This window comes from Colletotrichum scovillei (genome assembly GCF_011075155.1).
Source record: "Colletotrichum scovillei strain TJNH1 chromosome Unknown Contig00011, whole genome shotgun sequence".
Classification (NCBI taxonomy): Eukaryota; Fungi; Ascomycota; class Sordariomycetes; order Glomerellales; family Glomerellaceae; genus Colletotrichum; species Colletotrichum scovillei.
Window position 1 is genome coordinate 561,362 of NW_023336269.1, and position 26,163 is coordinate 587,524.

At 50.7% G+C, this 26,163-nt stretch overlaps 9 protein-coding genes across 9 annotated transcripts; 2 read left to right on the forward strand and 7 right to left on the reverse strand.

Annotated features, from left to right (window-relative positions):
- Window positions 1-735: 735 nt before the first annotated feature.
- HER10_EVM0006421 (uncharacterized protein) lies at window positions 736-1,170 on the forward strand (the record flags this gene model as incomplete). Its single annotated transcript, XM_035476005.1, has 3 exons — window positions 736-798; window positions 857-1,048; window positions 1,117-1,170. 3 exons carry the CDS (start codon window positions 736-738, stop codon window positions 1,168-1,170), a joined length of 309 nt encoding a protein of 102 aa, XP_035326915.1.
- Window positions 1,171-1,886: 716 nt separating this feature from the next.
- On the reverse strand, window positions 1,887-3,228 carry HER10_EVM0005430 (peptidase family M28; the record flags this gene model as incomplete). Its single annotated transcript, XM_035475048.1, has 4 exons — window positions 1,887-2,123; window positions 2,212-2,516; window positions 2,591-3,026; window positions 3,076-3,228. The coding sequence occupies 4 exons, from the start codon at window positions 3,226-3,228 to the stop codon at window positions 1,887-1,889; spliced, it is 1,131 nt and encodes a 376-aa protein (XP_035326854.1).
- A 1,089-nt stretch (window positions 3,229-4,317) lies between these two features.
- Window positions 4,318-5,411, reverse strand: HER10_EVM0011722 (uncharacterized protein; the record flags this gene model as incomplete). Its single annotated transcript, XM_035481145.1, has 3 exons — window positions 4,318-4,846; window positions 4,917-5,177; window positions 5,377-5,411. 3 exons carry the CDS (start codon window positions 5,409-5,411, stop codon window positions 4,318-4,320), a joined length of 825 nt encoding a protein of 274 aa, XP_035327333.1.
- A 526-nt stretch (window positions 5,412-5,937) lies between these two features.
- On the reverse strand, window positions 5,938-7,872 carry HER10_EVM0010527 (uncharacterized protein; the record flags this gene model as incomplete). Its single annotated transcript, XM_035479984.1, has 1 exon — window positions 5,938-7,872. One exon carries the CDS (start codon window positions 7,870-7,872, stop codon window positions 5,938-5,940), a length of 1,935 nt encoding a protein of 644 aa, XP_035327234.1.
- Window positions 7,873-10,896: 3,024 nt separating this feature from the next.
- HER10_EVM0005324 (L-asparaginase) lies at window positions 10,897-12,321 on the forward strand (the record flags this gene model as incomplete). The annotated part of the gene is made up of 1 exon (XM_035474945.1): window positions 10,897-12,321. Exon 1 carries the CDS (start codon window positions 11,227-11,229, stop codon window positions 12,319-12,321), a length of 1,095 nt encoding a protein of 364 aa, XP_035326850.1. The 5' UTR covers window positions 10,897-11,226.
- A 356-nt stretch (window positions 12,322-12,677) lies between these two features.
- HER10_EVM0008580 (emopamil binding protein) lies at window positions 12,678-13,490 on the reverse strand (the record flags this gene model as incomplete). The annotated part of the gene is made up of 2 exons (XM_035478097.1): window positions 13,214-13,490; window positions 12,678-13,138 (listed from the first exon to the last, which is right to left on the reverse strand). Exons 1-2 carry the CDS (start codon window positions 13,464-13,466, stop codon window positions 12,678-12,680), a joined length of 714 nt encoding a protein of 237 aa, XP_035327070.1. The 5' UTR covers window positions 13,467-13,490.
- A 611-nt stretch (window positions 13,491-14,101) lies between these two features.
- Window positions 14,102-16,331, reverse strand: HER10_EVM0004131 (major facilitator superfamily transporter; the record flags this gene model as incomplete). The annotated part of the gene is made up of 6 exons (XM_035473783.1): window positions 15,901-16,331; window positions 15,763-15,839; window positions 15,353-15,675; window positions 14,765-15,262; window positions 14,537-14,697; window positions 14,102-14,479 (listed from the first exon to the last, which is right to left on the reverse strand). The coding sequence occupies exons 1-6, from the start codon at window positions 16,249-16,251 to the stop codon at window positions 14,102-14,104; spliced, it is 1,788 nt and encodes a 595-aa protein (XP_035326755.1). The 5' UTR covers window positions 16,252-16,331.
- Window positions 16,332-21,056: 4,725 nt separating this feature from the next.
- Window positions 21,057-23,727, reverse strand: HER10_EVM0012064 (cytochrome p450; the record flags this gene model as incomplete). The annotated part of the gene is made up of 14 exons (XM_035481467.1): window positions 21,057-21,110; window positions 21,184-21,422; window positions 21,511-21,583; window positions 21,639-21,717; window positions 21,776-21,965; window positions 22,111-22,132; window positions 22,218-22,367; window positions 22,449-22,582; window positions 22,651-22,671; window positions 22,738-22,777; window positions 22,840-22,978; window positions 23,042-23,103; window positions 23,163-23,282; window positions 23,389-23,727. The coding sequence occupies 14 exons, from the start codon at window positions 23,725-23,727 to the stop codon at window positions 21,057-21,059; spliced, it is 1,662 nt and encodes a 553-aa protein (XP_035327360.1).
- A 1,199-nt stretch (window positions 23,728-24,926) lies between these two features.
- HER10_EVM0012216 (uncharacterized protein) lies at window positions 24,927-26,163 on the reverse strand. Its single transcript, XM_035483177.1, has one exon. It carries the CDS (start codon window positions 25,548-25,550, stop codon window positions 25,065-25,067), a length of 486 nt encoding a protein of 161 aa, XP_035327377.1. The 5' UTR covers window positions 25,551-26,163; the 3' UTR covers window positions 24,927-25,064.

The following is a 26,163-nucleotide window of genomic DNA, read 5'->3' on the forward strand; positions in this document are numbered from 1 at the left end:
TTTTCGTCATCTCAGCCACGTTACTAGAGGAACAAAGTTTGGACTGACTTGAAGATCCAGTTCGTCTTTACTTGTGAGGTTACGACTAGGCATCCCACCTCCTGCTCGGCATCCCCGCACAGCCGCCTTGGCTTGCGCTGTCAATCAACTCAAGACGGACATGATCGGCTTCCGGGTTCATCTAGTAAGACTGACTCGGCTTGATCAATTGCCTAGACGCTCACTTTCAAATGGTATCTTGCGGATAATATCGTGACTTGTTGTCATCCGTGCAGCCTGTGGGGCGTCTTTTGCCCTTTGATACAGCTCAGCCGCCTTACACTTAGCGGCTGTGAATCTTTGGTCTAGAGACTTTTCTTGCCTACTCCATTATGTTGAGTTTTTAGGCTTACTCTGAGACGCGCCGTATTGATTGCATTTTGCGCCTCTTTGATTATTCCGTAGAGTCTGCAGCATTCTTTACAGACCATCATGAATGGTCTGTTCTCGAGTCCGAAACCGAACCATACACACATACTCATTCCATGACCCGGCGATGCCGTCTTCGTGCATCAACTTTGGCATTTCACTTGGTATAAAGTAAGAGACGAATTCCCGCACAATCCAACTATTCTCATCACCACACTCACACAGTCAACTCACAGTCTCTCACTATCAACACACTCTCTCAACAATCTCACTCTCACTCACTTCGTTTTCAACTTCACAACTTTCAACCTTTTCAAATCATCCATCATGCAGTTCTCCAAGATCGCTCTCATTGGCCTTGCCTACACCTCCGGCACTCTCGCCGCCTCTGTGAGTCTTTCACTTCAGTTGAAGCGTGCCTTGTCCTAGTTACTGATAAAGAATACAGTGCCGCATCTACAGCTGGTTGAACGGCGAGGCCGTCCTAGACAACTGCTGCTGGGGTAAGGGCCAGAAGGCTTGCACCAACCAGAACAAGGGCGGCACTGCCCGTGGTACCAGCGCCGCTTACTGCGCTGAGCAGAGTGCCAGCTTCTGCGAGAATGTCATGCTCGGAGGCAACCCGATCACCAAGACTTGCGTAAGCTTTTCTCCTCAAAAGATTCCGGTTCGATATGGATAAGTACTTACTCACATTTGAAATCACAGGATGCCGACTGCTGCTCCACTACCACCGGTTGGGGTATTGGCTGCCCCAAATAAGGGCATTCGGGTTGGATTCACTGGAGGATACTAGCATGCTTTTTTGGTCCTTAGATAGATCAGTGAATAAGACAAGTTGACTCTGACTAAGTCTCAAAATCATGACTCTGATGCCCTTGTATCTCAACCTCGAGTTGTTCTCAATCTTCGTACACTACATGAAAGGCAGAGAATCCGGGCTGCTGCATAAAGAGGAACCTACTCGTACCTCGTGACTGAACAAGGCAGGTTACGAAAGCGACCTGAGGAACCATTAGTCATACGGAATACGCACGAATACACACATGCCGCCCAATTGCCTGGCCCAGGCCATAGGACGGAAATCGTCAGAGAAAGGCATGAGCGGCGTCTGAAGTGTACATGACCTAGTGGAGGAAGTATTAACGCGTAATTGGGTCCTGCAAGGGTTGCGAGTTCGAAAGTGGTGGTCCTACATAATGCCACAGACAGCTCATTTTTTTTTTGGCTTTTGGTCTTGGTCAAAACATTTCAGTCACGACCTGTAATGGTAAACTTCATTTACTTGAAGTCACATCACCAGAAAATTTGTCCCTATAGATTGACGGAGTTTGTGACTAAATTGCACTTGTCATTATTGATTTCTCTACCTTGCATGCGCCATCACCTATAGTAGGCAAAATCTTTACCAGGCCTCAACATCCTAATAATACCCAACGCTTTCGAGGCATTCATTCGTTGGTTGCCCACTTTGAACATTAGGCAAAAGGCCAGTACGCCAGTTCGTACACGTATCCGGTCGCCATCTTCGCGTGCTGCAAGACGTGATCGAACGAGACATACTCTATCGTGTCATTCGGACTGTGAATGTACGGGTTATGGTTGCCAAAAGGCGTCTCGAAGATGAACGATGACGGATAGCCATTGCGATTGGCAGACGCGTGGTCGGAGCAGGCATATCCGCAGACGGTCTCCTCGTAAGGGATATCGGTGTACTGAAGATGGCATCATTAGCGCTTGCACATCTTTGAACTCTTATGCCGGAGACAGGCTATAAGATTGTAGAAGTAGCAAATAACTCACAGTGTCAATGACGCGTTTCATGAACGCAACCTGGTCGAGGTCTACCCAGTCCGTAACCACTCCGAACCTCTCGACGCCATCGCGACCGACATAGCCAACCATGTCTTGCTGCAGCATTGCCACGACCTGACGATTGGAGGCGCGGTATTGGGTAAAGATGTCCTGGCTTCCGAGGAGGCCGGCCTCTTCGGCGCCGTACCAGTGAAACTCTAGGGTGTTCAGGATATCGCCAGACGCAATCTTCGGATCGGAGAGGAGGACACGAAGGACCTCGAGAATCATGACGGATCCGGAGCCGTTGTCATCTGGTACAGCGACATTATTAGTCTCTTCTCCGCCATCGATCGTGAAGCATTGACATCGAAAGTTTGGAACTCACCAGCACCAGGCGCACGGCCAGCGCCACGATCTCCAGAAATGACTGAATCAAGATGTCCACCTAAGACAACAGTCCGCTGGTTACGCCCGGGAATCGTAACAATAATACTGGGCTGCGACCACGCGGTATGACGCACGTAGCGGATATTGGCCGTAGGGTGTCCCGCAACATCCAAGACGGCGCTAATCTGGCCATACAGCCACTCTGCAGACTCAACGCCCGTCTTGGAGAGGTAGTACCGGTTGTGGAAGGACGAGAAGCGCTCGAGATGCGCGCGCATGTTGTCCTTGTTCAGCTTTGGAATCAGGGCGTTGACGTGGCATGTCTGATTCATCTGCGTTGGGAAGGGAAGGGCGGCGAGAAGCTTGAAGTCTGCGGAGGAGGTGACGGCGGGGACATCTGACCATTCTGTGATGTCGAAGAAGTGGACGCGTTTCTAGAAGTGTTAGCTGCGCTCGCGGGAGTGAAGAACGGTGGTCACCTACATCCATCATCTCCCATTTCTCCTCCTCTGTGACGGTGACTGTCTGGCCGGGAGCGATTTCCAGCGTGAACAACTTGTTAGGGTCACGAGGCGCGACAAACGAGCCGGCGGCCGAGGAGGCGGCAAGGGCCGCAAGGAGAGGAGTCAGGCGCATGGTGACAGCAAGGCTCCGCAGCTAGTGACGATGGACGATTGAATGAAGTCCTCCTGTAATGGGTCACACTAGGTTGCCTGGGCCCTTATATACTCGTCCCATCTTCCGAGGCGGTGGGTCGATGCATCAAGGAAATGTTAAAGCTCATCTCCTCACCAAGCAGCATATTACAGGGATACCACGATTGCTGACATCTGTACGGAGTAATACTTGAAGCTCGGCAGAGAAGTGACTCCAGTTGAGGGGTAATTGTATCTCAAGCGCAACCGGGGCAATGGTCCCAAGAGCGGCGCAACTCAATCTCATGTATGCCGAGAACTATAACGGGAAGCTGGAAACTTTGGAAAGCTTAGCTCGCATGTTGGCGGTGAGTTGAGCGCCCTAAATGCCAAAGGGAAGCCGACATTGCGAACTTTTGAGTTGGTAGGGCGCAAAAAGTTCCTCGGACCATACGTGAAGGTAGATCTGCAGTTCTGTAGAGCCATTGACCAATTACCGCGGCGGTATCTATCCAAGAACAACGTCTGTGCTGACAAGGCGAGGGGATGTTCACTTGGCTGTCAGCTCGTCCGAACTTCCAGGACGGTATCGGTTTTCCTCCATCATCTCTGTCGCGGCTCATGCAGCTCGAGACATACTGCGTTGTTTCCTTGTCAGGCATGGTGGATGTAAAGCCGAGAGTTCCGACGGAGAGAGATAATTTCTTGGAAGATGTAAAAACATTATTTGAGTGTCATCTCGAATGCGCCGAGTCGATGATGCGCCAAGAACATCTCTATTCGGAAGGTGACTTTTAGCCAAGACGTTGCGCGGGGACTTGCAACTGAGGGGTTGGAAACAAAAGTCAGCCAGGCTTTGTTTGACTTGCGGAAACAAACATCCTAGCACGCCAAGAGTCGCGTAGGATGATCATAGAAAACCAAAGCCCTGTGCGCGATCCGCGGGGATGGAGAATTTTCGAGATTTTGATGATGTTTGAGGGTTGTGTGGACAAGTATGGGAGGGCGGGGCCTTGAGGACTATGTCAACTCGTCCTTTGGAACCCCAAGACGGTTGATGACATTAGAGTACCGCTTCGCGACAGGATGTTCACGAGAAACCCAACAAAGGTTGTCTCTCAAATGGCCCCCATCCCTCATCCATGCCTTCGCGTAGGGCAATCACCAGCAGAAAACCTCGAACACACGCAGCAAGAGCATCATTGACCACAGTCCATCCAATCAATCGATACCACTCGACCCAAGACGGCGAGTACGGCGGGTACTTGACGCGAAAAACCCAGGATATCGCCACGAGAGTAAAGGTGATGCATTGGAAAGCGAGACCAGGAAGACTAAGGGCGCCTGCGTCGCCACCTTCGGAGCGAATCTCGTGTACTTGTGGAACTGCGGCGACGATGATGAATGCGGTGGATAATGGAATGAGGAGGACGTAATGGAGTAAAGCGAAGATATCCTGGGCCCATCGACGGGGTTCGGATCGGGATGATGGCAGGCTGGCGTCTATGAGGACTGGGATGATGCTGAAGAAAAGAAAGACGACGAAGGTTGTGATGGCGGCTCCTCTTTGGATTCTTCTTTCGTGGCTTTGAGACGTATTTCGAATAGGCAGAGTGAACCTGGGAGGAGAGGAGTAAGCCCGAGCTCATTGACAGCTTACAATCGCTTTTCAATCTTCAGGATCCTCACAAGTAAACAGAACAAAGCCAGACAATCATCAGCTGGCCGAGATTGAGCCAGTCGCCCACTGTGGCTGGGGTATTGACAAAGGCGTCGGGCCGAAGAGATGCGCCATTGTTGACGTTGAGAAAGAGACCGATGGTGAGCTGTTCTGTGGCGCTCAGGAGGTTGAAGAGCACGTAGTAGAGTGAAAGGCCGTTGCAGTGGCCTTGTTCGCGGAGTCGGTGGTATTGTGGTATAAATGAGATGAGACTTAGGATGCTAAGGGCTCTGATTGACTTTAGTCAGTAAATTGCAGAGAAGGGGATGCCAATTCCTAATCATCTGTAGGTAGTCCCCTTTTCATATCCCGGTAGCTTGTTGTTGTCATCATCCACAAGATCACAATCAACCGGGAGACGACTGATGGGGAGCTTGGGAAAGAGGGTAGCAGTAGCATATGGATAAAACTCAGTGGAAGGTCACTCACACTCTGGCAAAGTTAGGGAAGATATCAGGAGCCATCGTGAACATAGCGACAACGGAATCGCGACGCCGATATTTTGGCAATGACTCAAGAATGGTCGCCAACGTGAGGCAAATGAGGACCAATGTTCTCTGCTAGACGGGATGCGAAAACCCTCAAGGCATGACCAGTGAAAGTTGCGGTCAGTTGGCTGTTGTATGTTGCCATCGAGTGACCCTGTAGGATTTAGGCATCCCATCACGTGGGCTGTCAAGCCACGACAATTTGATTGAGTGAGAAAGTTCCGAAGGGTCCACACCTGCAACATCTCAAGCAAAGCAGTTAGCACGGAAGATGTCTGAAGTAACTCGCGGGAAGTCAATGGATTATTAGGGCTATCTCCTATCTCATCTATCGGAACTCCATGTATTATGGCATAGAGCCGCATTTCCTGATTCATTAATCCGTTTGATCATCTTACGCAGATCCTAGGCCAATAGCACGGCCAACCAAGAGCAAACAGAGCCAGGCCAATTTTCGACCATATGCAATTCTCATTCATTAGGTACCGTCGACCTACAGCTTTTAGAAGATGTAGAATTTTGCCATAGACTTCTCGCCAAACTGCCAAGAGAAGTCGCAGTCCTCTCCGCCCCAGAGACGCATTCTGGTCTGGCTGGGGTCGTACAGCTTGAAGGCCTTGGTGAAGAGTATGTCGAGGTCCATGTTACCGACGGTGGTATTCTGGCCCCAAGGCAACCAAGCTATACGGCAGGTGCCAACTTGGGCAAGGAGGGTGGCATGGATGCTTCGGAACTCGTCTCTGCTGAATTGGAAGCGGAAGCGGCGGATAGACATGAAATTACGGAGCTTCACACAGTCGGCGATGAGGGGCGAGTCGGGCTTGGCGCCGCCCCAGAACGTGATCTGCCCGTTGCATCGCTTGGAAGGGCCGAGGGGCGTGTCGTGTCTCTCCAGTCTGGCGCCAAGTGCCTTGCTGTCAGCGAGGTGAGTGCCGAGGAGGTTCTCGTTGAGCTGGGCTGTGATATTGACGCCGTTGCTGTCGGTGACGGTATAATCGACCCAGTTCAGCGAGTCATCCGTGTTGCTGAGGATCATGGCCATTTCTGCTGTGGCGGCCATGTCTTCGGGAGAGCCAGACTTGACCATCATTGCACCTTTCTCCGCGATCTCTGGGACGTCAATGGCAGAGATGAGGTCCCGCTTGCCTTCCTCGTAGCCCCTGGGGATGTGGCCCTTAGGAGCATTGACGTCTCTGTAGATGAGCTGGAACTCGCTCATGTGCTTCAAGTGAGTCTCTTTCGCAAAGCCACACATAGCGCCCATCTTACCAACGGTGTAGTCAGATCCGGATTGAGCTCCGTCCCAAAGAAGCATACGCTCAAGGAAGCTCGCGATGTCGAAGCCGGTGATCGTGATGTTATCGGTGGTCAGGGGACGCAAGCCGACGGCACAAGTATCGTGGGCGGTGATCGGGACCAGTTCGTAGTATTGGTCGCCAAACACTGCTACCTTGGCTGTGTTGGACTTGAGGAAGTCGAGAAGCTTCCCACAGTCCCTTCTGAGGGGGCGACCAGACTCTTGCCAGTCCGCGGAAAGCCACATGGCATCGCAGTAGGGACCTTCCTTTGGACCACCGAGTGTCAAGTCGAATTGGGGTTCGTCGTCCTTCTTGGAGGGGATATCGATGTCGGTGGTAGTGACAGTGTGGGCATTCCCACGACCGGAAAGGAAGGCGAAGGTGTTTCTGGGGATGTCGTCGAAAGACTGGACAATAAGAGGCGCCTCACGCTTGGAGTCGCGAGTGTTGAGGGTGGTGCTGTTGTTGTTCGAGATGAAGGCCGGTTCATCGAGAGGGCCGCGCTGTTGGAGTCTCCAGTAGACAGGAGCAAAGCCCAAATCGCCTTCATAGACAGTGCAATCAGCCTCACCAGAAGCAGACATGCGGCCCTTATCGGTCCAGGCCTTGCGGCTCAGAGATATGTCGAGGAAGTTGGCCATGTCGCCGCTTGTAAAGACGACGTTCTTGTGGACGGTGCGAGTGCGGTAGGCGCAGGAACCTACAAAGGCGACCTCGGCCCAGCGGTTGAGGTCGATCTTGTTGTCGAAGTAGAAGAAGACGGGGTGGCTGTGAGAGAAATCGTAGAGGGCCTGGCAATCATCGCGACGAGGAGTGCCTTTGTTGTCATTATCTTTCTGACTGCCGCGGACGGTGCAAAGCTCCATAAGCTTAGGCGCCGTCTTGATCTTGAAATGCTTGCCAATATCATCGGGGAGCTTCGAGACGTCGTCAGTCATGAACACGCCAGGAGCGACGTGAATCACGACATCAGAGCCGTTGGCTGCCTTGAAAGCGATGGTGCTGTACTCCGCGACAGGAGCAGGAACTTCAGCGCGGGTCTGCTCGAGCATAATGTGCTCGGAAGCAGTATGCTCGGGGACGGCGCGCGCGAGAGCCACCGCCGCAAAGGCAAGGACTGGCGCGAGAATAATTCGCATCGTGAGACTGGGGACGCGAGACCGTGTCTCTGGTCTGGATATTGTACTTTTGCTTTGCGCAGGGAGATTTGGAGGAAGCCAAGTCGCACAGTGATTAATGATTGGGATTTTAGGAAAGGGAGAGAAAGAGAGGGCCAGATGAGGAGTCGATGAGGGAGGAAGAGTGAGAAGTGAGGAGGAAATCTTCGTCCAAGGAGGCACTGACGGTGAAGTGCTTCTTTGTTCTGGTTTGTAGGGAGAGGAAAATAGAAACAGGGCTGCGTGGTGGGAGACTGAAGAAAGATACTCGCCTTGCCAGGCGGCTAAGAGGGAGATCACGGGACTGACTTGCTTCTATTTCCTTTTTGGGCAACTAAAGCGGTGAGAGAGCGGTGAACGTAAAGATTTTCAGATGAATATACGTCTACATCGAGGGAGGGAGGAGCCGCCGGCCTTGGAGGGTAGGTAAGTCGTGCCTTCCCGAAGTCGTTATTGCGGATCACCTAGTTTGCCCTATAAGGAGTCTAAGGTGAAGTGAGGTGTAGAGCGGTGAGATCACGGTATACAAATTACGTTGGTAAACCACTTCACGCTTGATATGCCGCATATGAGACTAGAAGCTAAATTGTAAACACAAGAATCTTGACTTTCGAGTCTTGATTTACCCACCTGAGGAGATCGTGCCTCGAGAAGCCCGATACGGGCCACCTGACGAGAAGGCCATGGCCAGAATTTGTGGAACTTCGCAATGTCATGGCGAGAGAAAGGAAACATCCAAGCGGAACAATCCCTTGCAGGCACTGAGAGACGGCGTGGTCACACAGACTAGGGTGCCTCAAGGTTGAGTACTTTACAGCTTTGATTGTTTATGCGTCAGAATGGGTGACTTGACTTCTTCGCTGCCAGAGAGCTGCACAAGTTGCTTTTGAGTTTGAGAACAATGATCTTACCCGTAGCGTCTTTCTTACTTGAACAGCGGTTTGGTCGTACAAGCTAAAGTATCATTCATGCAAGGACAACTAGCAAACCCCTCTGACGTCTACAAACTCATTGAATGCGATTTACAAATTGCGGGGTAATATTGTCGCTGCAGTGGTATGTTTGGTCTTTTCTATCTGAGCTGTCTAATGAAATGATGATTGCCTGTTGTAAGACCGGGAGTGTCATATAGAGTTGACGAGAACCGAAGCTTCAATGCTGCTAAGCACGAAAACTCTAGTTGGAGTTGGGAGCCTCTAAGCTGACAGAATCAACTTTATGTCAACCTCCTTCATTCATCATTTCCTACTTGGCAATCATATTCTCTCATCGTGTCCCGAATTGGATAGGAGAAGATACCGCGCAAATGGGCAGATCATTCCAGGGATACTGAAACGAACGAGGTCACAATTGACCAGCAGTTCGCAAGTTTCGATTCAGTCAGTAGTAAAAACCAGCTTCTCTAATTTGTTTTGAGATTGCCTCACTCTCGCTCTCACTGCTCGGCGCCTTCTCAATTCTCGTATAACATCAAAACTTACAGTCTGGGAATCGCGCATCGCCAAATTCACTCTGTCAAACCTTTGCAAACGAGCATGCCCGCCTTGGTTAATGGAAGCGTGCCTTGGAGTATAATAGTCAAGCGCTCCTGATATTAGGCAAGTAACGGTTTTGATGTGAGTAAATCGGGGAAGTAGAAAATACCAACTTAAACAAAGAACTTCTCTGATGAGACCTTTTCAACAACCAAGCTACAGCCTGCTTAGGTGAGGTAAGTGAAATGATACGTTCCCGGTTGTCTGCTCTGCAGTTACTTTATGGAATGCTAAGGCTTTTCCATAGATAAGAAACACGGTTGAGACAAATTTAATCGCATGCATTGCTGAATAAACTACGAGATGTTCGATTTCGAGACCGGATGCAATCGACATATGCTCGAGCACGATGATCCACTTCTGCTCCTCATGTGCACCAGCAATTCTCGAGTTGGAGCATGTTCGAAATACCCCTCAAAGATGTCAATCTAAGAGACCGTGGTCATCTATATGACAAACAACTGAGACCTCAATTGCAGAATTTTTGGCTTTCTTGTAGACGCTTTGTGTAAGATGCGGCTAATACGTAGTGCGCATTTAGCTGCCGCTGGCTCCTTGGACCTTCCCTCATATGAGCACAGCCACACAAAGGCTCAACTACAGTCTAGCAGTGGGATGCCGTAAACACAAATGATAGCTGTCATTGGAATTGAGAGTCTTAGTCAATCGTGCCAGATCGGGATATTCCAAGCAAAGCACCCAAGCCCCCCAAAAAAAAATCGGCTATCTATCCGGAAGTGGCACACTTTGGCTCTCATTGAATCATACCGTAGCTCATGTTCCCGCTGTATGATTGCCAACGTACGTCTGTTATGCATGTCAAACCTCTGAGTAAATTGGTTAGATATCGTTGTTAATGGAGCGGATCGCCGGAACCGGAACCTTGGACCGGGGGGCTGGGAATGTTTCCCGTCCGTTATCAAACGAGTCCGAGGAACCCCCCGCCAGCCGACGAGTCATTTTCACGCCTTTGTGCCCCGTCGGGCCCCGCAGAAACATGTCAACCCCATAAAATGATCCGGGGCCGCCATGCAATGCTGCAATAAACCGCAGCAATAAGCATGAACTAGCCAATTCCCCGGGTTGGGGTCTGTTGCTATGCCGTAATCTTATTCTGCCTAGACTAGTTGATCTACTCTAGCTATCAAGATAAGTATCAGATAAGACCTTTCCTCGACCATTCACATCCCAACACCAGCTGACAAACATTGAATACGGGGAGACTCGAGAACCCACACACCGAAGCGGCCCAAGATGGAGACCATCCCCCGGGACTTAACCACTAGGTCGGTATGGCTCTGCCGACGACGGCACTGGTCACTTTTTTGCCGAGCTGATAAGAGAAAACCCGAGAGCACGGAACCAGCGTTCGCCTGCCTTAGCCTCGAGCGCATTCGGAGCCCAAACCCACGTGTGATAGGACCCAAGCCGTCGAGATAAGGTCGATGATGATTCTCTGGGCAGAGTATTGGTCAATTGAAGCATCTTCCATGGTTTCTAGCGTTGAAATGGAAGGGCCGGGCGAGTGATTTTTCCCACAAGCCGGATATTGACACCGGAATCCATGGGAATTCGAATTGTTTCTTATCGCCTTGGCTACAGTCATGTATTCTCGCGATAAGTAGTATTCACTGCATGAACCGCTATATAAGAACCAGTAAGCAAACCGCCAAGTTTCGTTATTTGACCAGCCAGCAGAGCAGTTCAGAGCATCTCCCTCTCCTCATAGCCCCCATTGTCCTCTAGGTAGGAAGCCACTCGCAACTTCGGTGACTTTCCATAAGCACGACAATCAGCCAAGATGCAAACTCGCAACCTCCTCCTCGCCGCCTCTCAGCTGGCTCTCGGCCTCGCGGCCCCGGCCCCGCTCCCGGCATACAACCTTCTCTCTACCCGCGAGACGCACTACAACGCCAGCCTGCCCAACATCACAATCTTCGCCACGGGCGGCACCATCGCAGGCTCAGCCTCCTCAAATGCCCAGACCACAGGCTACCAAGCCGGTGCACTCGGCGTCGACATCCTCATCGCGGCCGTCCCGGAGCTGTGGAACGTCTCCAACGTCAAGGGCGTGCAGGTCGCCAACGTGGACTCAGGCAGCATCACCCCTGGCATCCTCCTCAACCTCACCCGCCTCGTGCAGGAGGCCCTCGATGATCCCTACTGCCAGGGCGCCGTCATCACTCACGGCACCGACACCATGGAGGAGTCTGCCTTCTTCCTCGATGCCACCATCAAGAGCGAGAAGCCCGTCGTTGTCGTCGGCGCGATGAGGCCCGCCACCGCCATCAGCGCCGACGGCCCCATCAACCTCCTCGAGGCCGTCACCCTCGCCGGCAGCCCCGCCGCCGCAGGCCGCGGTACCATGATCGTCCTTAACGACCGCATCGGCAGCGCCTACTACACCACAAAGACCCACTCCAACTCCCTCGACACCTTCAAGGCCGTCGAGCAGGGCTACCTCGGCTTCTTCCTCGACATCAAGCCCGTCTTCTACTACCCTCCCGTCCTGCCCCTCGGCCGCGCCTACTTCAACGTCACCGAGGCCTCCGCGCTTCCCGAGGTTGACATCCTCTTCGGCCACCAAGCTCTCAACCCTGCCCTCGCCACCGCCGCCGTCGCCAGCGGTGCCAAGGGTCTCGTTCTCGCTGGTATGGGTGCTGGTGGGTGGACTACGCCTGGCCGTAACGCGCTCAAGACGCTGGCGCAGGAGAACGGCACTCAGATTGTTGTTTCCAGCAGAACCATGGGTGGATTTGTCGAGGACGACGATGCCCTTAACACGTATGGTGGCTGGAACTTGAACCCCCAGAAGTCGCGCATCCTGTTGCAGCTTGCGCTTTACTCTGGCTACAGCTCCTCGCAGCTCGAGACGCTGTTCAAGTTCGCGCCTTAGATGGCATGAGACATGACATTGAATTATGAGATTATGATGCATAGATATAATAATAGAGAAATAGTAATTTTTATCATTACACCTGGTCAATTGTCGTTGTGTATGAACTTTTCTTCCGACTTCTCTCGACTTGCCAGATGCATTGAGCATATCCTTCCCGGTAACGCCGGGCGACTTTGTGATGCCAACAACCATGTTCGTCTTCTCTATTTCGAGTTCCGGAGGACTTCAGGTGCATTGCCGAGGTACTGCTTCGATCACCATCAAATCCAGTCAAAGATGAGATCTGCTCATGTAATCTCAGCTTCCAGTGCTGTTGCAAAAGTGCCAAGGCAGCCCCCGCCGCCGGACAGGGATCATATGTCCTTCTTCAAAGAGCTCTTCTCCAACTCAGCAACCTTAGCAAAGACCCGCTTTGTCTCCGCGCAGCTCTTGATAATGAGATAGAAGGGAATAATGATCCAAAAGGCATTGAAGAAGACGTAGTAACACCAAAAGTAAAAGTCTTCAGGTCGGCAGTAAATCATCTTGGCAACGAGCTTGTCGAACGAGCACGTCGCAAAGTACAAGACATCGCCGTAGAGTTGCCCGAGACTAATGATAATCTGCAGCGGGTGGCGGAGAGGGTGGCTGGTGACGATGAAGTATGCGCACGCGAAAGACAGCGGACCCCAGCAGAAGGCGGTGATGGTCTCCATGCAAACGATGAAGGAGTCCTGGGTCAGGTAGCGGGAGTCGGAGAGGGAGTATTCTTTCCAGAGCTGGCCGAAGATGTGTAGGGAGGCTGGCATGCTGGATTGATTGTATGAGAAGTAGCCTGATCGGGTGTTAGTCGAGATGGTTCACACGACTGTCTAGGTCACATCTAGGGGGTCGAGCATAAATGGCTAACCTTCGAAGAAGAGATGGATAAAGGCGCTGAGAGTGAACCACAGTGCCGTAGCGACCTCGCCATTCGGGAGGTTTGGGCTCGTTTTTTTGATGATGCGATATGTCGGTACGAGGATAGCGGTTGCCCCTGCGGCAAACATGCCACGCAAAGCATGCGCGCCAAACGTGTTGGCAACGTAGCCTGGGAGTACAGCCTCCGCAGGGAAGTAGGGGTGGGCCGGGATAGTGGCGTTCATGACGATTTCCGCAGCCATGGTGGGAATCTTCTTGTTTCGTTCTTAGCCTTTAATTCTGTTTCCTGGTAAAAATCACTTACACTGAAGGGAAGTTCGTGAGCTTTATGGATGTCAGTCGAAGGATTCATGATCCAAAATTCCCACGCTTCGCGATCCACTCTGCCACAGCCGGGAGAGCTGCCATCCGCGTCGTGCGATTTTCAGCTCTTGTTCGCACAGAGACATCTGCCAAGTGCTAAGCAAACTAACATTCTATTGGCCAGGGTCAGCATAAGCAGCCAAGCGAGATTGCACCCGCGTCGTATTCGGGTTCAAGCATTTCTGTCTTACAAAATCACGGCTGAGAGAGTAGAGGAGACCCAGGAGAGGACTTTAGTGCTATTCTCCGGGGCCGCCAGGTGCAAAAGCCCGATCCGGGATCCACACCTGGAGCCCGAGTCTGCCGGCGCCCGAAGGTCCAACACCGGGCTGTTCCACCGAGTGAAACATGACACGGAAGAGAACGCACAGCTTTTTGAACGTTGAACGTCTAAAATCTTTATCTAACTATCTATGGACTGATGATTATCACTTGTGAGTTGGGTATACCATTACAATCATTACACCTCGTCACCCAATAGAGCGTCGAGTCTCATTTCCATTACCAAGGCCTTTCAGACGTCGCCCTTCTTTTCCCCCTTCTTCTTACGGATATCGACCCAGCCCATACCCCACGAAAGCACAAACGCGAGACCACCAATTCCGACCATGAGGTAAAATACATCACCAATACTCTTTGAGTACGCCACCAACACCCCAGGCAAATCAACCTCCGGTACAACAGTTCTGAATCCCGTGCCGCCCGCAGCCAATACTGTCTTCACGTCTACTGCCGGAGCGTACTTTGCCAAATTCTTGCCCAAACCTTCGCTAAAAATGACTTCGCCTGCTGTCAGGAAAATGGCACCGCCAAACGTTTGCATGAAGACAAGCATTGCCATCGATACGGAAAGGGTCGCCGGCGGTATATTGGCTTGGACGGCGATGATGTGCTGGAGAAGCGTGAATATTAGCTTAGCCTTTCCAAGTCGAATGACACCGTATCTCACCATTTGCATACAGGCACCACGGCCGGCGCCGAGGAGGACTTGATAACCAATCCACTTGGCAGAATCTGTAGACGGATCCCAGGTAGAGATAAGACCGTTACCGATCGCCGATAAGACGGAACCAAATACAGCCCAGGGAAGGTAATATCCCATCCTGCCGACTAGGTTGGATTAGTATCTCCATTATTCCATAGTCGGATTGCAAGAACGCAATAGCCGTCAACTTACCTAAAGCCCCTGACGCGACAGCAAAGACCAACTGGGCAATGATAGTTGGCAAAAAGTGAACGCCACCCCGGAACGGCGTTTCACCCTTGACGCTCTGAAAATACATTGGGATGTAGTAGCTTGACACCTGTGTAATGCTCATGTTCAGGGCTCCAACCAGACTGCTCGTCAAGACGATCCTATTCTTGAATAGTCCCATTGGGACCATGGCTTTCTCGTCGCCTTCCCTGTGCTCCCAAAAGATGAATAGTCCAGCGGTCACGGCAGCGCCGACGAACAAGCCGATAACTACTGATGAGTCCCAGGTATAGTCATTGCCACCGAATTGTAGAGCGAGAAGGAACATGATAGCCGCGGGAGCGAAGAGGGCGAAACCGGGAAGATCGAGGTATCGGGGTATCTGGACGAGAGAGACTGGCTTGGTGATCTTCGACGGGATGTGGATCAGGAAGAGCATAGCTGCGGTGACTGCACCAATTGGAAGGTTAATGTAGAAACCTGTTTCAAGTTAGTATTATTTCCATTTGCAAGTTGTAGTCCATCAAGCAGATCAATGAAGGAATCACACTAAGAAAGGAGTATACTTACACCAACGCCAAGTCGTGTACTGCGTCAAGGCACCTCCCACAAGAGGTCCAGCGACAATTCCGATATTCGAAATACCAATCATGATCCCAATGATCAATGGTCTCCTTTCCAACGGGACAGTGGCGCCGATGATTGTCAACGAACCATTGAAAAGTCCGCCAGATCCCATGCCTGAGACAGCCCGTCCGATGATGAACAGTGTCGAGGAATTAGAGAGGGCGCAGATAAGAGATCCGGCCTCGAAGACGAAGAGGAAGGCAAGGAATATTTCTTTCGAATGACGGTGCGTGTAAAGCTTGCCGGCCAAGGGCTGTAGGGCGGCACTATTTTGAGATACATGTCAGCTTTGGTGATTCGAAGAGCACTTGGCTCGGAGATTGCCCCGTGTAAGAGGCATAGAGTTGACATACCCACAGAGACTATATGCTGCTCCATACCATCCAACGTCAGAAAGAGAGTTGAACGCTGTTGTGATCTCCGGAACGGCCTAGACCCAGTGTCAGACTTGCTATGAGCACCTCGTCACATCTATCACTTGACAACCGTACCGTAGTGATAATAGACATGTCCAGCATCATGAGAAAGACAGTGAGCGTCAGTGCCGCCAGGACAAGGATGAGCTTGAGGCCCTCGATGTATTCCTCCTCGGCTTCCTCTTGGTCTGCCGTGCTTCCCTCATCTTTGGTACCGCTTTCCTTCTTATCCGTCTTCTCAACATCCGAGTCGTTTGATGGTGACAGTGGCTTTTCCGACATGTTGAGAACGAGAGGAGTGGTTGATGGTTGTGTCATGGCCGATGCCGGTGATGTGAAGCGGGTCTCGGTGAGCTCGCTGGAGCTTTGTGAAGTAGGCCGGTTCATGTCAAGATCTGGAGAAGATCTGGTGAAATGTCTGGGCATCAAGGAAGTAGTATGGATGAACCTTGGTACATCTTATGTAGTAGGTAAAATTTACTTCCAAAACATCAAGACACGCTGATGCGCACGCATCTAAGAAACCCTTAGCCCGCATCTGAATTCCGTCTCGTAAATCCTGACACCCATCCTTAACCCCGTCAAGTCAACAACGAGCAAACGCAAGCCGGCATTTTCTGTCACTAACCCGCTCTAGGGTGTCCAGACTCGCTTAATCCGGGTCACAGTGTAAGGCTGACAATAGCGCAATTGCTGCACATCCGGGGTTCACACTAACCCCGAGGAGACTTTGGTAATACCTAACCCTTCACACCACATCAAATTTCCGTTCACACGCCAACGATTGGTCCCAACAGAGTGGAACTTACGGCTCGGGCATACTTGCCCCGTTCTCAACTAAGCTATCTGGTCATTCAGCTTACTTTGGAATGCTTACTTAGTGCGCTGGCTGTTTTATTAGCCGTTTGTTGGTTTTGAATTCGGGAGGATTCGACTAGCTGCATACAGAGAGAGATTGATTACGAGTCAAAACCCCCCAGCCGGGATTTGGTGCCACGAGGATCTTGAAATCCGTCCTGTCAGCCATCCCGTTTCGATTTACGGCCGATGCATCAATAGTCCGAGCCCACTCCGCCTGGCAGTTGGTGTTTTCCAGCAAACGATCCGGATCCGGGCTTGTTCGGTGCATGTAGCCAGAACTCGGAGACTTACTGCATTTTGGGGTCCCGATTTGCCCGACGATCAGACGGACGTAGCGGCATATACCTATGGGCTGAATTCAAGTTCTCATCTGTAAATCGCATTCGCTTCATGATCCCAACAGTCAATCGCACGTACTCGCACTGGGAAATCGGCGGACATAACATGTTTGGCATCAACATCACTCCCTTGGACAGATTTTACGAATCGACCCTCCGTCATATCCTACCTAGGTAAGACGCAAAGTCTCACTGCATAATTACGCTGTATGACCACTGGCTATTTCTCACTGGTGACCTGAAATTGCATTCGATTTTTTCCGCTAACGATACATTGCTTACCTATACACTGGAAGCAGCTACGAGATCAGGTGAGGTAGATCCGAAACTCGGTTCCTCCCGTAAGTTGATTAAATACCCGGATTGATGAAGATCAAGGAGCCACTTGATGATGACCGCTGTTAGCAACAGTCCTTCAACCCAATCGCGGATAATTACATGTATAATACTAGACCGATTCCTCATCAGCAAGTCCTACATTACATAATGTCACCATTTTCTTTCAGAAGAACGAATCATCTCTCCGCGGGCCCTTCGAGTTGGGGCACTTTACGTCCTCGCACCATTCAATGTACCTGGTTCCTTCATCTCTTCGATAAGTCGTAGGATCTATACTTTCTTCCCAACAACGCACCGTATCCCATTTGTTGAAATCCTTTACTTTCACTGTTTTCTGCCCTTCTAGAGTAATTCGAGACTCTTCCAATCTCCAAACGTATTCAAAGTGATAGGTTTTACAGCTAGCCACATGCGTGGAACCTCGGGGCAGATAGGGAAGTGTGCCGTGTGCCATGAACGTTCCTCTGAGATTGGGATGATGTGTAGCATAGCATGCGCAACACTCCCTGTCAGCTCTCGTGATGGTATGCTGATGACATTGTCGCTGGGGATTATATGCACCTGCCTCCCTGAAGCACACGCAGAGGTGCCAACTAAACGGCGCCATGAATGCTGTGTCTGTAAACATCAGATGAGGGCAGCAGAAATCGCCAAAGCTTTCTTGCAATCGGCTCAGAGCATGACGAAGAAGCTCTTTCGTCACAACTTCTCCCTCTCTCAAGTTCAAGACTACGAGCTTCCAGCCCAACTCAAAATTCAAGAAGGAGTCACCGGGAGTATAGCGGTGTTGAAGCTTTTTTGGCGCATAGATTATTGCGGGGGCCTTCCCATGCTGTCCAACTCTTTGTGCGCATGCTGGGTAATCTGAGAATGGGCTTCGTTGGAATATTGCCTTGATGGTTTTCCATCCTGGTTCTTCGGAGTTGTAGGTTGCCACATGTGTCCAGAGTTCCGCCCAGGAGATCTGAACGTGCGAACATAGTTTCAATTTTTCTTCGTGGCCAATGCAAATGCGGTGATCAGTATCAGGACTGAGTTGATCACTGGAGAAATAGGCCAAGTCGTGTCCCGTCTCGCAACCGTAACAATAAGGTCGCAATCTTGGCGGGTGCTCCGATCTACCAAATGCGCGCCATAACGCATTGTTACGTGCTTCCATCGAGTACAAGCGGTGGTGGTAGTCCTCTCTGGTCTCATCTGAAAGTCCCAGGCAATGTTGTCTCAAGTCGTAAGCCGCGCCCCCAACAACAGGCCGGCCGCGGTTTTCGCTGCACATTTGGCACAGAAGCTCGGTTCTGCGCAACTCTTTAATTTCCACAAGCTTGTCAAAGGAAGGCCGGAACAATACTGGCTGCGAGAAGCGGGGTGGGATGTTCGGAGCACTCAAGACTGCCTGCATCAATTGTTGGAGCTGTTGGGCACTAGTGAGTTCGAGAATAGTCCGAAAATCTTTCACCGATGTCAGTTGTAAGAACTCCCGCGATGTATGGCGAAGTCGATAGATGTCCATGGGCTCGAGGTGGTGGATTATCCCGAGTACAATCTCGCGAGGGAGCTTGTATAAGATGCATTGCTCCTCATTTCGTCGTTGTCTAATTTCCCAACTGACTGATCATGATAGCCGGTGTAAAAGTCCGAAGAGCCATTCTTGGCGATCGTCTCGGGACCCTGGAATGTGATGATTCTTTCGTTGAGGACGTTGTGACCTCCGGTGATCCCCATTGAGTCCATGCTGAGTATGAGGGGCTGCTTGTCCTCCAATCCAGATGCCGTGACGTCTTCTCATGTGTTTGATACTAGAGATAGGATTGTCCTCGATTTCAAACCTACTGTAGTTGATGCAATAAAGGCTCTTCAGGGTATGTGTTGGTGTTCAGGAAAGAATAAGACATAACATGACTAATGGTCACTTACATCCTTCATGATCTTTATGGAAGACAAGACGAGTTAATCTCCGATACAGATTGGAATGAGATATACTGCCGCACGGCAAAAGTCGAATTCTTTGCCAGTCTCCGTTTTAACGAATTGGGAGTTAAACAACAGGGAAATAGTGGGTGCAACGGAGAATGGTTTCGCGTCGCTATCAAGGTACTACCACCAGCTGGTGACCGTCAAGCTCCTACATATGACCCTCACCACACAACCATGATGACCTGGACTATCTAGTTGATAACCACGCATGCAGAAAATCTAATATCAGTGTTCACGCTATTTCTATCGCAACGGCCAGTGTACAGCTTTCATACGGTCAGTCATGCGCGCTAGACAAATTCATACTGAAGAAGGGTCATCGTACAGGAGAGTTGGGTCCAAAGTAATTGCCGCAAAAAGCGTACCAGCTTCACTTCGATTCGATAGGTAACGGAGACTCGCGCCCGTTGTCGGTGTATGGCGCTCAGGCCGGGCAGATCTAACGCTGGGCGAGGGGGGCGTCGGCCATGAAGGGGAGGACAGGGCTGCCATGAAGAATTTCATTTTGTCCGGTTGAAGGAGTCGATTGAGGTGATTGTCTGAGTAACTCAAGCATTGGCTGATTACAGATCATATGGACAGGCAGTTGAGAATGGTATTGTTCTTATAAACAATGAAGACGCTGTCACTTACGCCTCTACGCCGTCATCCGTAGGCCCTATACGTATAAGCTCCTCATCAGATTAACATATGATCCTAGAAAGGGTTGCCTGATTCCAACAACAGCGCGCTCGGTTCCAAGTTGCCTCTTTACGATTTAAGGTAGTCACCTCTTTCGTCCCTGCTCAAGCAACGCGGTGCTGATTCTTGAAGTATGTGAAGTGAGTGGTTCACTGTTCAGAAACTAAAGTTTCTTGACGCAGTCAAGGGAGAGATACCCTGGTTCCTGTGGGGAGCGTTACACCGCATTGGGTCAGCACTGTAGCTACATCCGCCATCTATTTCGTTGGGTTACCACGACATGGTGGAACTTCAGGAAGCGACAACGACAGAACTATCTCGGAGTGAGAACACCTAAAACATTAGTTGGTTATATCATTCAAATAAATGCAACGGGGCTTAGGTGGCGCCCGACGTTATCATTGATTGTGTCGCTGACAGCTTCAGTCTATACTGAAATAGTTTCACTGACGACTAACGGTCTTCAAAGACTATGTAGATTCAATGTACGGCGAAGGAAGTGGTCCAGACGCCAAATTACAGCAACCACTATCAAAAACACCAGAAACCCGGGCTGTGACTACGTAACCGTCCGACTTTGAACTAGAAGAATTGGGATAGTCAGGTTCTTTGCCCAGCAGAGAATAGCTCCCGCAGTCAGCAGTTAAGAGTTCTCAAAGTGGCAGACGACTCTTTGGCGTAGCTGAAATTATCCCAGCCGGAGTCTCTTCCCTTTTCGTGGAGGATCTAGAACGGAACTCAGGAATACGAATCAAAGAATACGGAACTTGGTTCGAGCGATACGACTTCGTTGTAGGCGAGCAACCCCTCATACTTCAAACGCCACATCACCTTGCCATCTCATATGATCATGTCATGTTTTGTCAGTGAGGACAAAATTAGAATGAAGAACTCAAACAAAGTAGCTAGTCTTTGTACCCTTGCAGCAGCCCCATTCTACCTAGTTCAGTCGAAGAAACATGAACCCTGCCTGTACAACAACTCTTCCGCCCGTCCTAGTTCGCTCACAATCCGTTGGACTTTTCCTTTCTTCAGAGATCAAAGAAAAGTAGAAACATCAGGAATCGATGACTCGCCCAAATTCAATGCGATCTAGATGCAATCAAGTCAGCCTGTGCCCTCCCCGGAAGAACGACCAGTGAGGACATGAGCTTAGAAAACTCACCTTCTTGCCCCTTCCACTCTCCATCTCCTCGAAAGCCTTCAGAATCGCACGCTTCCTCTCCTCACTCCGACATTGAAATCTCACAGGCATATTCTTCCCCGGGTTTCCAGGCAACGAATCAGCGTAATCGGCAAATTTCAACGGCGTTTTGGCTCCCTCGGCAGGCAAGATTTTGAATGCCCAGAGGATACGCATCATTGTTACGACGGCGGAACGTTCTGCGACGGTGTATCCGGGGCCTTTTCACGCGCAATCGATGTCAGTGGTGAGTCAGTTTGGCGAGGTAGGATAGGTAGAAGGCGGAGGTGCAAAGATATTGTAACGTACAAACGCGACGACCGGCGCCGAAGGCAAAGTGGTCTCTCTTTGTCGGGTCCTGCGCATTGATGCTTTCCATCGTCTAGAAAATCGTATCAGTTCTGGCTTGACCTCGAGATCCACATTGAGGTACTCACAGTAGTCTCGTCATCCTCAAACCTCTCCGGCCAAAACCGATCAGGATCTTCGTGTCTCACGGGATCTCGACTGATCGCACTTTACCCCATAGTCAGCGACAAGATTTCAATCTCATGACAAGGAAACTCGGCCTTACTATGCGTTAAGATGAATTCGTGCCCCCTTGGGAAGCCTGTATTCCCCAACCTCCACCTCCCGTGAGGTGATGTGAGGATGGCCTAGCGCCACCGGTGGCCTCCACCGCCATACTTCCTTGAGGAGCATGCGGATGTATGGAATTCGCGCATAGTCTTCGTATGTTGGTGGTCTATCGCCGACAACCTTGTCTAGAAGGCATCAGCTGGTTAGCGAACGAGGTTTCCAGGAGAGTGGCCATTGTGTGGTCAACAATGTGGAGATTGATGTTCTTCACGTACCTATCTCAGCTTGTGCTCGGGCCTGAGCTTCGGGGAACTGCAGCATGGCCTCAACGAAAGACCACGTCGTCATCCGGCTCTAGGGGTTTGTGTCAGCTATCAGATTGCAGTTCGGCAGTGAATTCAAGAGCCAGGATACGGTGTGTGTCAAGAGTTACTCACAGTATCTGCTGAAGCAACAATCAAAGCAGTGCTTAAAATCGCGAGCTCTTCCTTACAAGACATGCCCTTTGTATTATCATCGGCTAGAGCAGCACCCAGAAAGGTCCCGTCGAAGGAGGTATCTCCGCTTTTCATTGCCTCTTCGACAGTCTACCGCCGGATTATCAGTCAATTGTATGCTCAAGGCATGTCTCAATACTTGAGTATAACGGGTTCCTGGTTTGGCCTCACCTTGACTCGTCTCATTCCCCATGAGAGGTCACGTCTGTATCTTGCGCGCCCATGTCTCTCCCAGGGCTTGAGAAAGAGAGGTAAGTTTCCCAAAGAAGGGATGAGATCGATGATATTGGCGCCGGGGAAGGTATCTGCCGCGAATTGTCAGTCTACTCGAAGACGTGGCTTTTGCAGCAAGTATTAGAGATGGCGGGCGTACTTATAATTTGATATTCCGATTCTGCGGTCAAGACCGTCAGCAAGTGTCTTAAGCACCTCGGGAAGCCCATTGCGGATCTTCACACACCTTGGAGAAAGTCGATAACCCAGTCGTTTGCGTCGGACACCTGCAACAGACCCCAGTCAACACCTTGCCCCTTTACAACACAAGTCTTAGGCGATATCTCACATCCATGCCCATAATCACCATCGCGAATGCGCTATACGTATACCTCTCAATACCTCTCAAGAGCTGACGCCCCGAGAGTCCGCCTGACGTTTCGAGAACGTTATCGCGAAGGAACCTCATTGTCTCGTATTCTAGAAACCTAGCATGCCGTCAGACCACTGCATGAGTAGGGTAGCGGAATCGGAAGTGAAAGATAGCTTACGGCACAATCTTCCCCGCTTGTTGGGGGCTCGTGAGAAGCTGCTGAATCACCTTCCTCTGGTTCTACAGGCATCGGGAGTTTCAGTCAGCATCGTTCAACAAGAGATCACAAGATATTTTACCTTCCAAGTTGGATCACTCGCATCTAAGAATAATGTATTAAACCCATTGTTCAATATCTCATTCGACATGATCCATACGGGTCGATCCGCCGTTACCGCGGACTTTTTATCGAAAAGCTCCTGTTCTCATTGTTAGAATCCTAGCCGTCTCGCACAATAATCCCCTCTGGACAAACACACGCCTTTTGGCGTTTCCACGGTCAGCTCGAAAGAGTTACAAGCTTACCTTGACGAGAACATCAGAATTGATATAATAATCAACAATATACCCCGTCCTCACCCCAAAAATAGGGCCAAATTCCCTCGCCCACCCTTCCAGCTTCAAGTGCCATCGCCGCGCTTTATTCTCTCTGATCAAATCCGTCAAGTGGCCCAGAATCGGCTTTGAGGGCGGTTGAGGCGGTAAAGGTAGCCCGCTTGCTCCACTCGTCGTTTTCGTCCAGAGAGATAGGGCCACTGTCGTCGTGAGGATGACGTAGATCAGAGAGGCTGTCGGGTTGGAAGTTACAGCGTTCACGATGCGGGAGGAGAGTGCCTGCATGGCATTGGTGATGAATGAGCCCATTTTCACAGGGAATATGCAAATGCCCCGTGTCTGTTCCCGAGACAGGAGTAAACAAGACACGCATAGATGGAGGAGAATTCGTCGAAATTTGTATGTATTGCGATGTTTCCCATGATCTTCTAGTTATCCCGACTCCGCGATGGACCGTCACAACAGCATCGGATTTCCCGCCATTCGACGACCTGGTCGGCGTTGCTGGTTTACAGTTCACCGTCCTAGCGACTTCGACATGGATTTACCCCAGGTTTTAGGATGAAAAGGCTAACCCCCACCGGCATTGCCGCCCGGCCTCCGGAAGTGCGGGGGTGCTCGTCGACATTTACTGTGCTAGGACTGCGGGACCGCAGCCGCATAAGCGTCCGCTCTCCCGTAGATGGTAATGATACATGGACGATTGGTGATTGGACTGGTACCAGCAGCGCCATATTGCATGTGCCGTTAGGTATCCGATCGCTTGTGACCCTGGTGGAGCATGTTCGCAGTAAGGTGTGCAGGCCACCTCGTATCGGCAAGACCATTAAACCGACTGGAAGCCAGAAGCCCTGAGGAGAATCCTGTGTATGTACGGGGTGTCGGCCCTAATATAGCCGTTCCAACTCGGATATCCCGAAGCTCTGTCCGTCAACCTGCAAATGACAGTGTATAGGTGGTCTGAATGGAAGTATTCAGAGCCTCTTCCTTCCGTGTCGTCAGCCCGCTCGTATTCCTCAGCGTATCGTTCGAGGGGCGTAGGAACCAAGCCGAACTCGGGGAAGGATCTCTCTGTCCAGCTCCTTACGGAGTCCCCACCTACGTTACCGATAACTCTGACTCTGACTCTGAGTGAATCCCTCTCACTACGTTCCTTCAGGACCATCTGCCTTTGACTTTCTCTTAACTCACCTGCAACGATATTTCTCTTCGTATTGACGTGGCATTCCGTAGTCCAGGACTTGCACAGGAAGAATCCAGTTGCGACAGGGAAAAGATCCTCAAAGACATTATAAACTAAGCAAGCATCTGTATGCTTGCACACGGTTCTTACATTACCTTTACAGGTGCTTTCTTCAACGTAGCAGACAAAGATATGCACGCCCTGGCAGAAACATCGCCGTCTGACTTTGACCGCATTCACTTTTTATCACCTCGAGTTGCCTCCATTTGCATGAGTCGATTTTCGTTATAGGCGAGGTGGTTGTTAAGCTATTGATAATCTAATTCCTGTTGTATCATTCTGGCATTGACACACTATCGCTAATAAGAGAACTTGGGAGGTAGAAATCGCAGACTGAGCAAACGAATTCCGCTCTAAAACATCCAGATATCCTACTAGAAGTGCCCGTATCCAATGTCACCCCCTACGACTTCCCAAGCATAATCATCAAATCATCCTGCCCTCCCCCCAGCGTCTCTCTATTCCCATTCCTATCCCCGTCAATAGGAAACGGAAAATGCCTCGTCGGCTGCCTCCGATACCGCCCTCCCTTTCCCTTCCGGTCACTCTTGGGCACGAACTCAGTGTTCCATTCCAACGCCCGCATATCCTTGACTTCCAGCACCCAGGTCCCACGCCAGTTCTCTTCTTGGTCGACAAGCTGCTCGATTCGCCAGGGGAATTCGGCTTCGCGGCGAAAATTCCATCCCTTTTTGTTTGGTCTTGGTGGTTTAGGGCCTGGAGGTGTTTGGGTTGCGAAGTCGTGGTAGCGCGTGCGGGGATCGGCTTTGCTTTCGACTTTGGTGTTGTCTTTGACGTCGACGTCAGTGTCGTGTTCCGGTTTTGCCTTTTTCGGGCCGGTGATACGGCCTAGTATCTTGACGGCGAGGAACTGCTTGACGCGGTCCATTGTAGAAGCTGCATACAAATTTCTCCTTGAAGTCTGATTTATTCGTGACTTTGCTGTAGCCAGTCAATTCATAGGTTAGTCAAAAGCAAATAAAACAATGGCCAAATTCTATCGCTTCACAAAGCAGGCAGATCGCGAGCGTGGTAAAGATGTCGTGCTGCGATCAACATTGAGGAGTGATATTCTATAGATACCTAAGTCTATATCGTCCAGTGATCTTTACATGTACTTGAGCCCAGAGAAGGAGGCAGATACCAGGGGCGATAGTAGGTCTACCTCGTGCTTAAGCGCGGATGTGTTGCGTGCCTAGGCTTGAACTGACATCTCTTGATCCAACGAATTTGGAGGTCTAAGCCTGTTTTCTCTTAGTGATGAGAGTGAGAAAGAACTTGGTAATCTGAAAAAAATGGGTTAATTTGTATGCAGAACAGGTTCTTCTCTGGGCATTTGAAGATACATAAGTACTTACGGTTTCGAGACAAAGCCTTCGAGTCTCGGAGGCATGCGGAGGTGGGATGCTGGCAGACTGTAGCGAGGAAGCAGCGGGCTTTTATACTGCTCATCCGGCAGCTGTCGCGCAAGGTCCCTAAGGACGTTGACTGGGGACCTTGAT

Bases quoted from the DNA above. Each gene is read 5' to 3' on its own strand.
- HER10_EVM0012216 (XM_035483177.1), bottom strand. From the start codon at position 25,550: ATGGACCGCGTCAAGCAGTTCCTCGCCGTCAAGATACTAGGCCGTATC.